A 12,888-nucleotide genomic window follows, 5' to 3' on the forward strand; every position below is an offset into this window, starting at 1 on the left:
ATAAATTTATTATGATTTATGTAACTGATTACATGTGTCGAGGAAAACTCTGTCTCCATCCATTCTTCAGTAGCTTTTTTAGTTTATTTTTAATTGTCAGATAATCAGTATTATTGACTTGATTCATCATCTCATGGGGATCTAACGTGTGATCGTAGAGCTCATCAGCAATCAGTGTATTCCAATCACTCGTCAATGTCACGTTATCAAATTTAATCCATGCTGTGTAACGATGACTTTTTGTACGCAATGTGTAGCCCATTATTGTGATCTGATGAAGACGTGGTTTATCACTGTTTGGTGACCACGTTGGTATTGCACCAGGTCGTGGATATTGACTGAATGCAGCTCTTTTCCACTTAACTGTCTGAAATAAATCATTAAATATTCATTGTCATCAAAATCATCTGTATCACTTTGACACTGTCTATTCGATTTCAATTTACGACAGATGAAAATTAAAACACCCTCGCACTGAGCATTTGTTGTAAATTGAAACCGTCAATTTTATCCCACCATCATTAATTACTCTTCAAGATACCTTATTATGTAAAATGGCGTTGATAACTGGGACGAAACTGATTCCCTCGCTGCACGTGATCTCAGATTTGTTCTCAGGACAAACATCTATGGGATTACCGGACAACTCAGCGATTGTGGGAAATAAATCGACTAATTCAATAATTGCATTCGTCTTTATTTTTTTCGCGGATGAGAAATTATTCGAATAATGTCCTGGGAGGGACACGATCAGGGGTACTCTAACAGCTACGTCGAAATTACTGTATTTTCCCCATTGAGAATGTTCACCCAGAGACCAGCCTGCAATATTACAATTATAAAATTAGAGGAATTTAGAACCCGGAAATTTTCTTTTTATCGTGAACTTCAATACTGAAGCGTTCAAATTGTTTGAAAATAATAATTTATTACCGTGATCAGACGTCAGGATAACAATAGTATTATTATAAAGCCCTGAAGTCGTTAATTCTGCGATAATTTCTCCGATCAACTGATCGATGTACGATACTGAGGAGTAGTAAGACTGTAGAATAGTCTTCCCAAAATCCTCGGGGATTTTTTCCCAGGGGAATGTCAGGTTCAGCTTCCTCACGTCCTCTCGTTCCCTTAAATCAGTCCAGGGGTTGTAAGCGACACTACTGACATTATCAGGCCAATAGTAATCGGTCAGTTTGAATTTTTCTAAAGGGTGAAGCCCTAGGAATCGAAAATATAAGAAATAATTAATTTGGCAATTGAATTTCTCTTTTTTTTAATTTTGCTTCTTGATTTTTGTATTACTTAAGTATTCTCTAGGGTGTTTCAACGGGATGTGCGGTTTTTCAAAGCCCACAGCCAAGAAAAACGGTTTATCCCCATTATTTTTTTTTAAATTGATTTTATAATCGTTCAGAAATTTCTTGGCAGCTTCCGAGTTCTCGATATCGGGTAGAGTTCCCAAGGGCATCGACGGAATGTCCACTGGACACACCTGAAGAATCAAGGTTGCAGTGTAAATAAATCCTGCTCTCGTAATTATTGCATCAGGATAATTCAGAAACAAGGAGATAACGAGTATTCAATCGCGATACCGAAATTTTCGAGTAATATCTCAAAAACTCATGTACTGAATTTTTTATAATAATTTTTTCTGTCCAGACAACAATTCGCTATCTCTTTTAGATTCCAAATTATTCCCCGAAAACTTGAATTCATGATTAAGGATGAATAAAATCGTTTAAAAATTTATAACAAATTACCAAATTGCGGGCAGGTAATTTGTTACTGTCTGAGGTACAGAGGGGACTGTCTTTGTACCGATTTGTGGCTGGATGAAAGGCCTCTCGACTCCAGGAGTAAGGACTGTCGTCTGAATTGTTCGAACTGATTCCTAAATGCGTAATTATTGTGGAAAGAACATTTAATTTGTTACTTTTAAGACTAGATTAATGAATGTAGGTGAGCAAATAAATTGAAACATTCTGGAAAATAAGACTGAATTACCTGGATGGAAAACCTTTCCTATGGACACTGTCATGTATCCGTGATTCTTCAAGTACTGCGGCAAAGTTGTAAAATTGCCAGCGGTTTGTCGCCAGTAGCTGTAGAAATCATAAAGACGAAGAGTATCCGGCCTCCGGGAGGTCAGAAAAGAATTTCTACTCGGAGCGCAGAGTGCTTGCTGAAATTCGAGTGATGAAATCATTGCATAGGCAAAAAGAGATGATTTTTCCTAATTTTTAATTGATTTCTAACCTGTGCGTAGGCTTTATTAAAAGTTATTCCATTTTTTGCAAGTCTGTCGATATTTGGAGTGACGGATTTTCCATCTGAGTAGCACCCGAGGACTGGGCGCAGATCGTCGACGATGATGAAGAGGAAATTCGTTTTTCCCAGGGAAAAATTGAAGAGGAGGAGTAGAGTAAAATATTTCAGTACTTCTCGCATTTCTGGGGAAGTGATACCGATGGGATAAGAGAGATGGAGATGAAGGGGAGGCGCATGCTTTCAGAGCTGTGAATTTTTCATCCGCATTTTCTTCTTTGAGCTGATGCATCTAATTATTCGTTCAGGAACCGGGAAATCGGGCCGATAAATTATTTATTCGTCAGAAATCATATTTACAAGTTCATGAGGGATAGGAGAATTTTATTTGTCATACACATTTCAATAGTTTACTCGATTCGAAGCACAAGTCGACGTCATGTCGACAGCACTCGTCAGCAAGATCGAAAAACATCTTTCGCATCTTCTCGTTGTCCTTCAATTGACGTGGAAATCTCTCTGAGAGCTCGTCGTAAAGGTCATCTAACTCGTCTATATTCGGTTTCAACTCAGGGCCGATATTAGCTTCCTGCATAATTTTTCAAGTTCCATTAATTATACAGTAATTAAAAATCAGAAATAGACAATCGGTGCGTTTTCGGGGAATATCTCGGAATCTACCAGAAATAGTGAAATTTTTTATGAACACTTTTTCATAGAACTGAATGAGTTCTACAAAAAAGCTTCTTATAAAAATTTCGGTATCTCTCTTAAATTCGCAGATATTAATTACATAATGAAGTCCTCTAAATTAATCAGCTTAATGTTATCTGCCTGATAATTACCTGTTGGAGAAGTCCAATAAATCGTTGATCCCGCGGAGGATTACCAAAATGAGATTCTGGAGGAACCACCGGTACAGGAGGTACTGCACCACCAGGTAGATCTCCTGGAGACCCGACAAAGGGATCGAATTCCCGTGGCTGCTGTCGCTTCTGGAGACGATGAACGAATTTCCCTCTGATCGCTAAAAAAAATACAACTCTAAAATTCCATCGTAAGTATAAAGAATTCCATTAAAAAAATCGAATAAAAAATTCATCTCACTTGAATGTGGGACAGCCCAATGATCTTCAATGTCTCGCCTGCTCTTAACTCCTGCACCACTGCACACCTTCATAACAATATTCATCATCTTGTTTTTGCATTGATCATTAGCACCACTAAAATCCACAAAAAATCCAATAACAACCGGAATGAAGACAATGACGAGAGAAGAGCGAGGACTCCACGAGAACATTTCGACTTTAATAATCTCTTTCAGACTGAATTTTCTCTCGACCTTAGGGAACGCTAAACAACACCTGATGATTAAACTCACGTGCATTGCAGTTTTAAACGTCTCACCTTATCCTTCGAACGTGTTTGTCACAGCAAAGGCACTTTTTTCGATGGCGTGTGCGCGTACAATCTAATTGGTATTTTGTTTATTTCTGATTGTCGGAAAGTATGACTTCGAAGGAAAATGCGCCTTGACACCGTCACACGTAAGGAATTTGTTTTTCCTCTCTTTTTATCCAGATAGATACGGTGGAAACTCCGTATTTCTTTGTCCACTCGATCCATCCAAATCAAGTATTTTCGTCACCCTGACCCAATTACCGAATTAATTACAGAACTAATAAATTCAATTTACCGTACTATCAATCCACGATCCGAAGATCCCTCTCCCAACATAATTAATTAAAATAATTAATCAATAATAGATGAACACCTCATTCCGCAAGATGAGGTCATCGCTTTATAGAAAAATTACGATAAAATAATAATTATCAAAACTGCCAAGGAAAATCTCAGGAATTCAACAACAGGGGAATCGATTACCGCAAAAATGCGGTGAACTGCGTATAATTTATTTATCTATCACGCTAAAATGATTCGAAATATTTTCAATTCGACCGGACTATTCAATTTTTTTTCGAATAATTCCGCTTTTTTGAAGATTCCAATTTTGAATTAATGAATTACGAAATTGCAGAGTCCCCCGTTTGCGGGGGGGAATAATCGGGTTTTTATCATTATTCTGGGGAATTTGGGGACTGGTAGGGGTTTTTCCTCGATTTCTTACGATTTTTTTCGTGTCCACAATTGTGAGGGTTTTGAAATCCTCATCTGGCGCCACGCGGTGCTGAACCGACGAATTATTGTCAGTCATTGGTGCAGCGTATGGGCGTTTTGACACGTATGCTCGTTTGACGGAATCGTATTTTTGTTTCTAAATGAATTTTCGACGTTAAAAGAGACAATAATTGGATAATTCACGATAAAAACTGGTGAGTAATTAATTCTCAACGTAGGTTATTGCGCTTATAATTTACTCAGTGGATTGACTCCGATTGGTCATAACCTTCCACTCCATCTTCCGTTCTGATTTCTGTGTGAAGTCTTTCACTCCCTGCCCCTTAAAGAATCGCTATCTCCACGTGAATTTCCACCTGGACCCTCAGATTCACCTGGAGGACGTCCTCTGGCACTGGTCAAGATGAGCAGCATAGCAGAGCAGCCATGCTACACCCTGATGAACATTCCAGCGGACTCGGAGCCAATAAACGAGCTGCAGATGAAGCAGGACCTGGAGAAGGGTGATGTCCCGATAAAAATTGAGGCCTTGAAGAAGACGATTCATATGATCCTGAGTGGTGAGCGTCTCCCTGGCCTCCTCATGACGATCATCAGGTTCGTCCTGCCCCTGCAGGACCACACGATCAAAAAGCTCCTCCTGATATTCTGGGAAATAGTCCCGAAGACCTCACCAGATGGAAAACTACTCCAGGAGATGATCCTCGTGTGCGACGCCTACAGAAAAGACCTTCAGCACCCGAATGAGTACGTCAGAGGCTCGACTCTTCGATTTCTCTGCAAATTGAAGGAGCCAGAGTTGCTGGAGCCTCTGATGCCAGCAATAATCGCCTGTCTGGAACACCGTCACTCATATGTACGTCGTAACGCAGTCCTCGCCATCTTCACGATCTACAGGAACTTCGAGTTTCTCATTCCAGACGCTCCAGAGCTGATTGCCAAGTACCTGGAGGGCGAGCAGGACATGTCGTGTCGTCGTAATGCATTTCTCATGCTACTCCATGCAGATCAGAGTCGAGCACTTGCTTATCTTGCAGCTTGTCTCGATCTCGTACCAACATTCGGTGATATCCTGCAACTGGTGATCGTGGAGCTCATCTACAAGGTCTGCCTGGCAAATCCTTCGGAGAGAGCTCGTTTCATTCGATGTATCTACAGCCTTTTAAATTCCCCCAGTGCAGCTGTTCGTTACGAATCCGCTGGCACCCTGGTGACACTCTCGAGTGCCCCCACCGCCATTAAAGCAGCTGCCACTTGCTACATCGACCTCGTCGTCAAGGAGAGTGATAACAATGTCAAACTCATCGTCCTCGATCGTTTGATTGCCATGAAAGAGAGTCCCCAGCACGAGCGAGTCCTCCAGGATCTCGTGATGGACGTTCTGAGGGTTCTCGGTTCACCAGCCCTCGAAGTACGAACGAAAACCCTCGCCCTCGCCATTGATCTCGTCACTACGAGAACCATCGAGGAGATGGTGCAACTTCTGAAGAAGGAAATCCTCAGGACTGCAGGGGGAGAGCACGAAGACGCTGGAAAGTACAGACAACTGCTTGTGAGAACACTTCACACTTGTTCGATAAAATTCCCAGATGTTGCAGGGACTGTTATCCCAGTTCTCGTCGACTTTCTCTCTGAGAATGATGAAGCAGCTGCCACTGATGTTCTGGTATTCATCAGGGAGGCGATCCAACGGTTTGAAAATCTACGTCCCCAGATTATTGAGAAGTTGCTAGAGGTTTTCCAGGATATTCGATCAGTCAAGGTGCACAGGGGGGCATTGTGGATTTTAGGTGAATATGCCACATCGAAGGAGGACATTGAGAGTCTGATGGGACGTATTAGGGCTGCCCTCGGGGATCTACCACTCGTCGAGGCTGAGAACAAGAGACAGGCTGGGGATAAGCCCAATGAGGATGGCAATACCCAGGTGCAACCAGCTCAGCTCGTCACATCTGATGGTACTTATGCCTCCCAGAGTGCTTTCAGCACTGCAGACAGTGCTAAGAAGGAGGAGAAACGACCTGCCCTTGTGCAGTACATGATGGATGGGGATTTCTTCATTGGGGCGTCCTTGGCCACTACTCTTTCCAAATTAGCGTTGAGGTACAAGACACTCGAGAGCAACGACCAGAAGAATAACAGGATGCAGGCTGAGGCGATGCTCATAATGTCCAGTATTCTGCAGTTGGGACGCTCTGGTCTGGCCTCCAAGGCTATGACCCACGATGATGCTGAGAGGATCTCCCTTTGTCTCAGATCACTCGCCTGTCCTACTCCTCTCGTTCAGCAAGTATTCACTGAGGGCTGCAGGGATGCCCTTGGCAGAATGCTCGCTGCCAAGGCTGAGGAGGACTCCCAGAATCAAAAAGCCAAGGAAAAACCGGGAAATGTCGTTCAAGTCGATGACGCCATTCAATTTGTCCAGTTGAACAAAAATGCCGATCTTGCTGGGGGCACTGGTGATGTCTTCGAACAGAGTCTCTCTGCTGCTGTGGCTGGAAGACCTGGAAGTGGTGGAGCTGATGCACCCACCTCCAGTGCCCTCAGCAAAGTCACACAGCTCACTGGTTTCTCTGATCCTGTTTATGCTGAAGCTCTTGTTCACGTCAATCAGTATGATATTGTACTGGATGTTCTCATTGTCAATCAGACTGAGGACACTCTTCAGAATTGCACTTTGGAGCTCGCCACTATGGGGGATCTCAAGCTCGTTGAGAGACCACAGCCTATTGTACTCGCACCCAGAGATTTTGCGAGTATCAAGGCGAATGTCAAGGTGGCATCTACTGAGAATGGAATTATCTTTGGAAATATTGGTGAGAATTGTTGTTTTTCTTATGAAATTTTTTATTTTATTCGTAGCATTATGTGAAATTTTTTTTATCATTCGCATAAATAATTCCAGTTTACGACGTGTCTGGGGCTGGATCGGACAGATCGGTAGTGGTCCTGAACGACATCCACATCGATATAATGGATTACATCGTGCCGGCAACCTGCACAGACGCCGAATTTCGGCAGATGTGGGCTGAATTCGAGTGGGAGAATAAAATATCAGTGAACACAACTCTTGCAGACCTCAGAGAATACCTAGCACACCTGCTCAAGTCCACGAACATGCGTTGTGTCACCCCAGAAAAAGTAAAATCCCGAAAAATATCCCTCAACTGTCCACTGATTCATCTTGAAATATTTACATTAAAATTTCTCTTTCCTCAGGCATTATCTGGACAGTGTGGCTTCATGGCAGCGAATATGTACGCGAAATCAATATTTGGGGAAGACGCCCTTGCCAATTTGTCTATTGAGAAACCCCTGAATAAACCCGACGCCCCGGTAGTGGGCCATATTAGAATACGTGCGAAGAGTCAGGGAATGGCCCTCTCCCTCGGTGATAAAATAAGCTCTGCCCAGAAGGTCGTTCAGACGAAAGTCGTCCAGGCCGCGTAAAAATATTCTCATAATATCCTCATAACTATGATCTATGATTTTCTCATCCACAGGTATTCGAGAATTCCAACACGATTCAGTTAAGATGTGTCACATTTTATTCTACCTTAAGCAAAAAGAAAAAAAAGAAAACAGTAAACTAAGGGATGTTACATGTAATTATCAGAAAAATGAATAAATTTTAATATGTATAATAATCATACTGTTCTCCAATGACAATAAAATATCAGTGTAATTTTTCGAAACATCATTGATACTTCTCCGAAATCTTCGAGAACAATCCGAACAGCTGAATAACTTAATAGCTGAATTAACGTATAATCGATTATGAAACACCTCTCCAAATTTACAGCCACCCCCCACGTCTGGGAGACCTGACTCTGGGTGACCTGGCTTCGGCATTCACGAGTCTGCACTTGTCATCGTTCCTCTGAGAAGTTGCCAGCACAGGTGTGTGAGGGATAACAGTGACTTCGGAGAATTTTCTGGGACTTCCAGGCATTCCCGAAGCTCTGGGTCTTCCCCTGAGGGCAGAGGAATCTCCTGTCCCAGCAATTGGTCCAGATCGTCTAGGGCTGAGTCCCTCGGAAGGCACCACAAGCTTGGGGGGTGTTTTTGGTCTATTGGGAATTTTGTCGAGAGTGTTGGGCCGTGGTTTAGGGCTCGTTGGTCTCATTCTACTGACGTCGACAGTCCCGGGACGACTGGCGGGTGCACTAACAGGAATTCCGATGTTTCCATGTGTTCCAGGTGCTCCAGGGAGAGCGACACCAGGAGCTCTTCGTTTAACAACTTTCGGGGGTGACGATTTGAAGGGTAACAGAGGCTGAGGACTCTTCTTGTCCCTCTCGTCCTCATAACCGACAGTTGCCATGAGCTTCGAGCTGATGGTCCCCTGGGGTGAGACATCCGGTGAGAATCCTTTGTCAGGTGACTCTGCGCGTGACCTGTCATCCTCATTGATATCCTTGAGGACTCGGAGAATATTGTCAGTCGTACCTACTGGAAGCTTGATAGGACTGACAGCTGGCAAGGGTGATCTGGCCCTCAACTTCCTGGCCTCCTCCATAGCTTTCCGGAGGCTCTTCTGGCTCTGCAATGACGCCCTACTATTGCTCCTCCCAATCTGCGAGCTCTTCACTGCACACTGAATCACCTGTCCCCACCTACGATCAGCTGATTTGAGAACAGCAAGTCTCGCAACTCTCCTCCACTTTTCTCTGGCCTCCTCATCAACTGGAGGCTCTGCTGACTCGGCATTTACCTCCCCCAGTTCCTCAGCCTCGTCATTATCCTCCATTCCCACAGGCGCTGACACCTGGAAGTCCTTCATCAATCTTCTCTCCCACACCTTCATCCTCTTCCCCAGTACTGCATTGTCTTTGACATTCACCGAACCAATGTCCATGCCATTGCGCTGGAGAATGTCAAGGAGTTCACACCTCCAGCTGGAGATATCACTCTTCACCTCGTGCACGTCGTCCTCAGTGACTGGTGACATTTCATGCTCGGTATGAGCATTCACAACGTACCTCCAGATGAGTGCTCTCAACACAGATCCATATTTATGCTCTTTACTTCGACTCCTCGAGGAGTTCCTTCCAATTTTCGGTTTTTTGGTGACACCAAACAACCGGAAGAAAAGCTTGGGGGGTGGAAATATGTTGAATGGCGGTGGCAGAGTACCACACTCTTCGAAATAACTCATCCATAATTTTGTCCGGGCGAATTTCCACTCGACGTCTGAATGCTCGACGATTACCGCGTAACTGTCGCTCATCATAGCGATGAGGAGATTTAGAAGAACGATTACATTGATGACTGAGTAAGAGCCGAACATGAGAAGTCCCCAGAAACGAGTGTAGGACTTGATACCAGTCAATTCGAAGCTGTCAATGCCAATGCCACCGAAGGATGCCCAGAAGAGAGACTGACAGGACTCGAAGAGATTTGAAAATGTTCTCCACCGAAGACATGGATCACTAGCTGCGTCCCATTCTGGATCTGTTCCATATCCCACGTAGCATTTTCGTTGCTCCAACTCAGCGAAGTACCAGAGGAGCTGATTGAGACCACAAGCGAAAGCGAAAAGCACCAGAGTATAGATGAAGAAGAACTTCACGATGTCAATGACCATTCGACCCAGGGAGATCTGCAGGGGTCCCAGGTGTGGATTTATGCTGAAGAGGTGTACGAGTTTCAGGGCGCTGAATACATTGGCTGCTGCGAACAATCCCTCGGCTATTAATTGAGGATCAAAATCACTCCACTGCTCCCTGGGGATGTACCTAGCGGACTCGTCGCTACTTATTTCCGTCATCTGCTGGACGTACGCTGCGAAACGCAGGACAAATGTCCCGACATACAACGAATTCCTGGTGAAGTCTATGAAGTTCCAGAGATCGCGCAGGTACGCCCTGAGACCGTCACTGAATACTTCCCTGGTCTCTTGCCAGATAAAACCCAATACATAGATCACTACTAGGCATTCCAGGGGAGTGGCACCTGCTCCTCGCTGTTTTAACAGGTCCTCTTGCAGCTGACGTTTCATCGCCTCTGTCCCCAGGTAACGAATCAGCTGGACCTCTGCACGCTGGGAGACCAGCATTAGGAGAACTGCAGAGGAAGTGAAATCACAGTGAAACCATCATTTTCTCGAAATCACACAAAAAATTCAAACCACTCAATTGATAAAATCACTGGGGAAATTCAAACTTACGGAGGAAGAAGAGATAAGATGACGCATGAACCAAGAACTTCATGAAAGGCCGGCGCATGAGGCTCCCAATCTTTGAATCGGGTGCAAACCAATAGATGAGACAATAAACTGGGAATAGAAGGGCTGTCTTGATAACAATCCCGATCCTCTGTGTTGTCGTCATCCTTCGAAAGCCAGGAACTCCCTCGTACCTTTTGCACATTTTTTTTTCAGCGATTTTCAACAAATGCAATTTTTTCACCTCAAATTTACACGAAATTCTATTTTTTTTTTACTCATAACATGTCAATTCCTTTCATTTACGTTTAAAAAATTAATTGAAATAATCCCAGGAAGAAGCAAAAAGTAATTTTCGATAATTTATGAATTACAGATAAAAAGAGTAATTTCATCTTTCCGTGAAAAATCGTGATTAATAATAAAAATAATGAACGATAATTATGAATAAAAAATACTGAAGCGTACAAAATAATGTAGATTTCGGGTAAAAATAAATTATCCAGGACTCCTTAATTATCCGATTTACCTGTGTACGCGGAATTCGAGTGCTCAGTTTGAAATTTCATTAAAAACTTACCAAATAGCAGCCAAAAGCTGCTGAATGTGTGAATGCGACACAAAACTCTTCTGCTTATACTGTATAGCGAGTTCGAGTTTAGCCAGTTGTTTGCCGGGTTGGGTTGCACTTGCCTCCGGGTCGTGGTTCAATATCGTGTTTAATTCGGCCGTGCTGCGGGTCTGATGCAGCAAATCAACTGCAAACCTGAATTTAAACGTTCAAAGTGAATTATCCCGAGAGCCTACGGAGAAGTTTCAAAAAATTCAGGTTCTCTGCCTTGACAAAAAATAGAATAATCTGATTTTATACTTTTCCACTTGTTTCCGAAGCTTCAGATATTCAGCACGACTCTCAGGTTCAGAAACAGCTAGGAGTCGCAACTCCCAGCTCAGCTGGAAGGCCGTCAGCAGGGGATCCGGTGAGCTCAGAGCAATCAAACTGGGACTAGCCAATGCTTTGTACTCGGAAATCCGAGTGGATGAGAGTCTGAGAGGATCTCCTGCCGGATAAATTGCATTTATTAATTTTTTTGTTTCGTTTTATGAATTTTTAAAATGAAAGGAACTCTTCTGACCCGTTGCCGCTCGAAGACAGTCGTCGCATCCACACCTGACATCATGAGGCATTGGTAGGGTGGCCCCTCTGTCGAGAAGTAATTTGAGAATTTCATAATTATTTCTCTGAGCAGCTAGAACGAGGGGTGTCATCTCCGGTGGATATCGAGCAGCTGCTGGATCAATTCTCTGCCAACTGTGTGTCACGTCTTTTATACCTGTCCCAAAATAATTTTCACCGATTACTCCACACGATTCAGTGATCGATTCCCCAGCTTTTCTACCCTTCCTCGAATTAATTAAGTGCACACCTGGATGCTGATTGAGCTCGGAGCTCATCAGCAGCTCTTCGTGCTCCAGGAGCAACTCCACTGCCTCTACGAACTCCTGATCAATTGCGTAGAGAAGGGAATCACGAGTTTCTACCCCCATAACCACGAGCAACTCCACCATTTCCAGGTTTTCGGACTCGATGGCGAGGGTCAGGGCACCTCGACCCAGACTGTCCACGCAGTTGACGTCGATGGACTTTGCCTAATTCGCAATTGAATAGTTAATTAATAATTCAAATAATTAAACGAGAAAACTGGAATCGGTTGAAGGACCGGTCGATGACTTTCCGAAAACGATCGAAGTAAAATCCACATTTTCCACTGATTTAATGTGTAAAATTGAGAATTTTCATCGGAAAATGTTAAGATTCACTGAAAAAAAAAACCTGAAGTGTCCCAGGAACTGATTAAACAAATTACTTTATTAGGCTTGGCAGCGAGTTGTAGCATTCGCCTAACATTAGCCAAGTCTCCCCTTTCGACAGCCAAAAGATACTTCTTCTCCTCGATGCTGAGAGGTCGAGGAAGTTGAAGACAGTAATCATCCTCCTCAGGCACCTGCCCCGCCTCGATCTCCTTCTCCTTCGCAGAGCTCATCCTGACGTCTCAGCAATCCAAAAAAATCCACTCACACTCAAAACTCACAGGACAACAACAAAAAAAAATAATAAAAATAAAATAAAACACCCAAGGACAGACGTGAGGAGTGAACAGCCAGGGGTAGACACCCTGCATGGGCTGGCGATGGGGTGGAATTGGCCGAGTGGTAATTCCGATTGCCATTCCTTATATACCGGATGATACAAATTCAATTACCGAGGCTTAACCCAGACATTGCTACCATATTTAAAAATAAATGTTGAGGACACT

At 43.5% G+C, this 12,888-nt stretch overlaps 4 protein-coding genes across 4 annotated transcripts; 1 reads left to right on the top strand and 3 right to left on the bottom strand.

Moving 5' to 3' along the window:
* Positions 1-5: 5 nt before the first annotated feature.
* Ids (iduronate 2-sulfatase) lies at positions 6-2,455 on the bottom strand. The gene is made up of 7 exons (XM_011299758.1): positions 2,257-2,455; positions 2,005-2,182; positions 1,761-1,891; positions 1,303-1,492; positions 934-1,218; positions 542-822; positions 6-367 (listed from the first exon to the last, which is right to left on the bottom strand). The coding sequence occupies exons 1-7, from the start codon at positions 2,446-2,448 to the stop codon at positions 29-31; spliced, it is 1,596 nt and encodes a 531-aa protein (XP_011298060.1). The 5' UTR covers positions 2,449-2,455; the 3' UTR covers positions 6-28.
* Positions 2,456-2,628: 173 nt separating this feature from the next.
* On the bottom strand, positions 2,629-3,675 carry LOC105263509 (uncharacterized). The gene is made up of 3 exons (XM_011299760.1): positions 3,373-3,675; positions 3,111-3,292; positions 2,629-2,854 (listed from the first exon to the last, which is right to left on the bottom strand). The coding sequence occupies exons 1-3, from the start codon at positions 3,650-3,652 to the stop codon at positions 2,657-2,659; spliced, it is 660 nt and encodes a 219-aa protein (XP_011298062.1). The 5' UTR covers positions 3,653-3,675; the 3' UTR covers positions 2,629-2,656.
* Positions 3,676-4,451: 776 nt separating this feature from the next.
* betaCOP (coatomer subunit beta) lies at positions 4,452-8,051 on the top strand. Its single transcript, XM_011299763.1, has 4 exons — positions 4,452-4,598; positions 4,773-7,220; positions 7,310-7,545; positions 7,624-8,051. Exons 2-4 carry the CDS (start codon positions 4,808-4,810, stop codon positions 7,852-7,854), a joined length of 2,880 nt encoding a protein of 959 aa, XP_011298065.1. The 5' UTR covers positions 4,452-4,598; positions 4,773-4,807; the 3' UTR covers positions 7,855-8,051.
* LOC105263510 (transient-receptor-potential-like protein) lies at positions 7,995-12,773 on the bottom strand. The gene is made up of 7 exons (XM_011299761.1): positions 12,439-12,773; positions 11,998-12,220; positions 11,707-11,904; positions 11,442-11,631; positions 11,151-11,336; positions 10,574-10,764; positions 7,995-10,470 (listed from the first exon to the last, which is right to left on the bottom strand). The coding sequence occupies exons 1-7, from the start codon at positions 12,613-12,615 to the stop codon at positions 8,201-8,203; spliced, it is 3,435 nt and encodes a 1,144-aa protein (XP_011298063.1). The 5' UTR covers positions 12,616-12,773; the 3' UTR covers positions 7,995-8,200.
* Between the last annotated feature and the right edge of the window lie 115 nt (positions 12,774-12,888).

This window comes from Fopius arisanus, unplaced genomic scaffold, assembly GCF_000806365.1.
Source record: "Fopius arisanus strain USDA-PBARC FA_bdor unplaced genomic scaffold, ASM80636v1 scaffold00015, whole genome shotgun sequence".
Classification (NCBI taxonomy): domain Eukaryota; kingdom Metazoa; phylum Arthropoda; class Insecta; order Hymenoptera; family Braconidae; genus Fopius; species Fopius arisanus.

What these genes read in the sequence shown, in the direction of transcription:
- LOC105263509 (XM_011299760.1), bottom strand. Translation starts at nt 3,652, where the DNA reads ATGCACGTGAGTTTAATCATCAGGTGTTGTTTAGCGTTCCCTAAGGTC. An exon ending in TTGGGCTGTCCCACATTCAA is followed by an intron (nt 3,293 to 3,372) that starts GTGAGATGAATT and finishes TATTTTTTTTAG; the next exon opens with CGATCAGAGGGAAATTCGTT. An exon ending in TTATTGGACTTCTCCAACAG is followed by an intron (nt 2,855 to 3,110) that starts GTAATTATCAGG and finishes AAAATTATGCAG; the next exon opens with GAAGCTAATATCGGCCCTGA.
- betaCOP (XM_011299763.1), top strand. Translation starts at nt 4,808, where the DNA reads ATGAGCAGCATAGCAGAGCAGCCATGCTACACCCTGATGAACATTCCA. An exon ending in AATTATCTTTGGAAATATTG is followed by an intron (nt 7,221 to 7,309) that starts GTGAGAATTGTT and finishes AAATAATTCCAG; the next exon opens with TTTACGACGTGTCTGGGGCT. An exon ending in GTTGTGTCACCCCAGAAAAA is followed by an intron (nt 7,546 to 7,623) that starts GTAAAATCCCGA and finishes CTCTTTCCTCAG; the next exon opens with GCATTATCTGGACAGTGTGG.
- LOC105263510 (XM_011299761.1), bottom strand. Translation starts at nt 12,615, where the DNA reads ATGAGCTCTGCGAAGGAGAAGGAGATCGAGGCGGGGCAGGTGCCTGAG. An exon ending in TCGCTGCCAAGCCTAATAAA is followed by an intron (nt 12,221 to 12,438) that starts GTAATTTGTTTA and finishes ATTGCGAATTAG; the next exon opens with GCAAAGTCCATCGACGTCAA. An exon ending in CGAGCTCAATCAGCATCCAG is followed by an intron (nt 11,905 to 11,997) that starts GTGTGCACTTAA and finishes ATTTTGGGACAG; the next exon opens with GTATAAAAGACGTGACACAC.
- Ids (XM_011299758.1), bottom strand. Translation starts at nt 2,448, where the DNA reads ATGCGAGAAGTACTGAAATATTTTACTCTACTCCTCCTCTTCAATTTT. An exon ending in TTAATAAAGCCTACGCACAG is followed by an intron (nt 2,183 to 2,256) that starts GTTAGAAATCAA and finishes CTCGAATTTCAG; the next exon opens with CAAGCACTCTGCGCTCCGAG. An exon ending in AATTACCTGCCCGCAATTTG is followed by an intron (nt 1,493 to 1,760) that starts GTAATTTGTTAT and finishes TTGATTCTTCAG; the next exon opens with GTGTGTCCAGTGGACATTCC.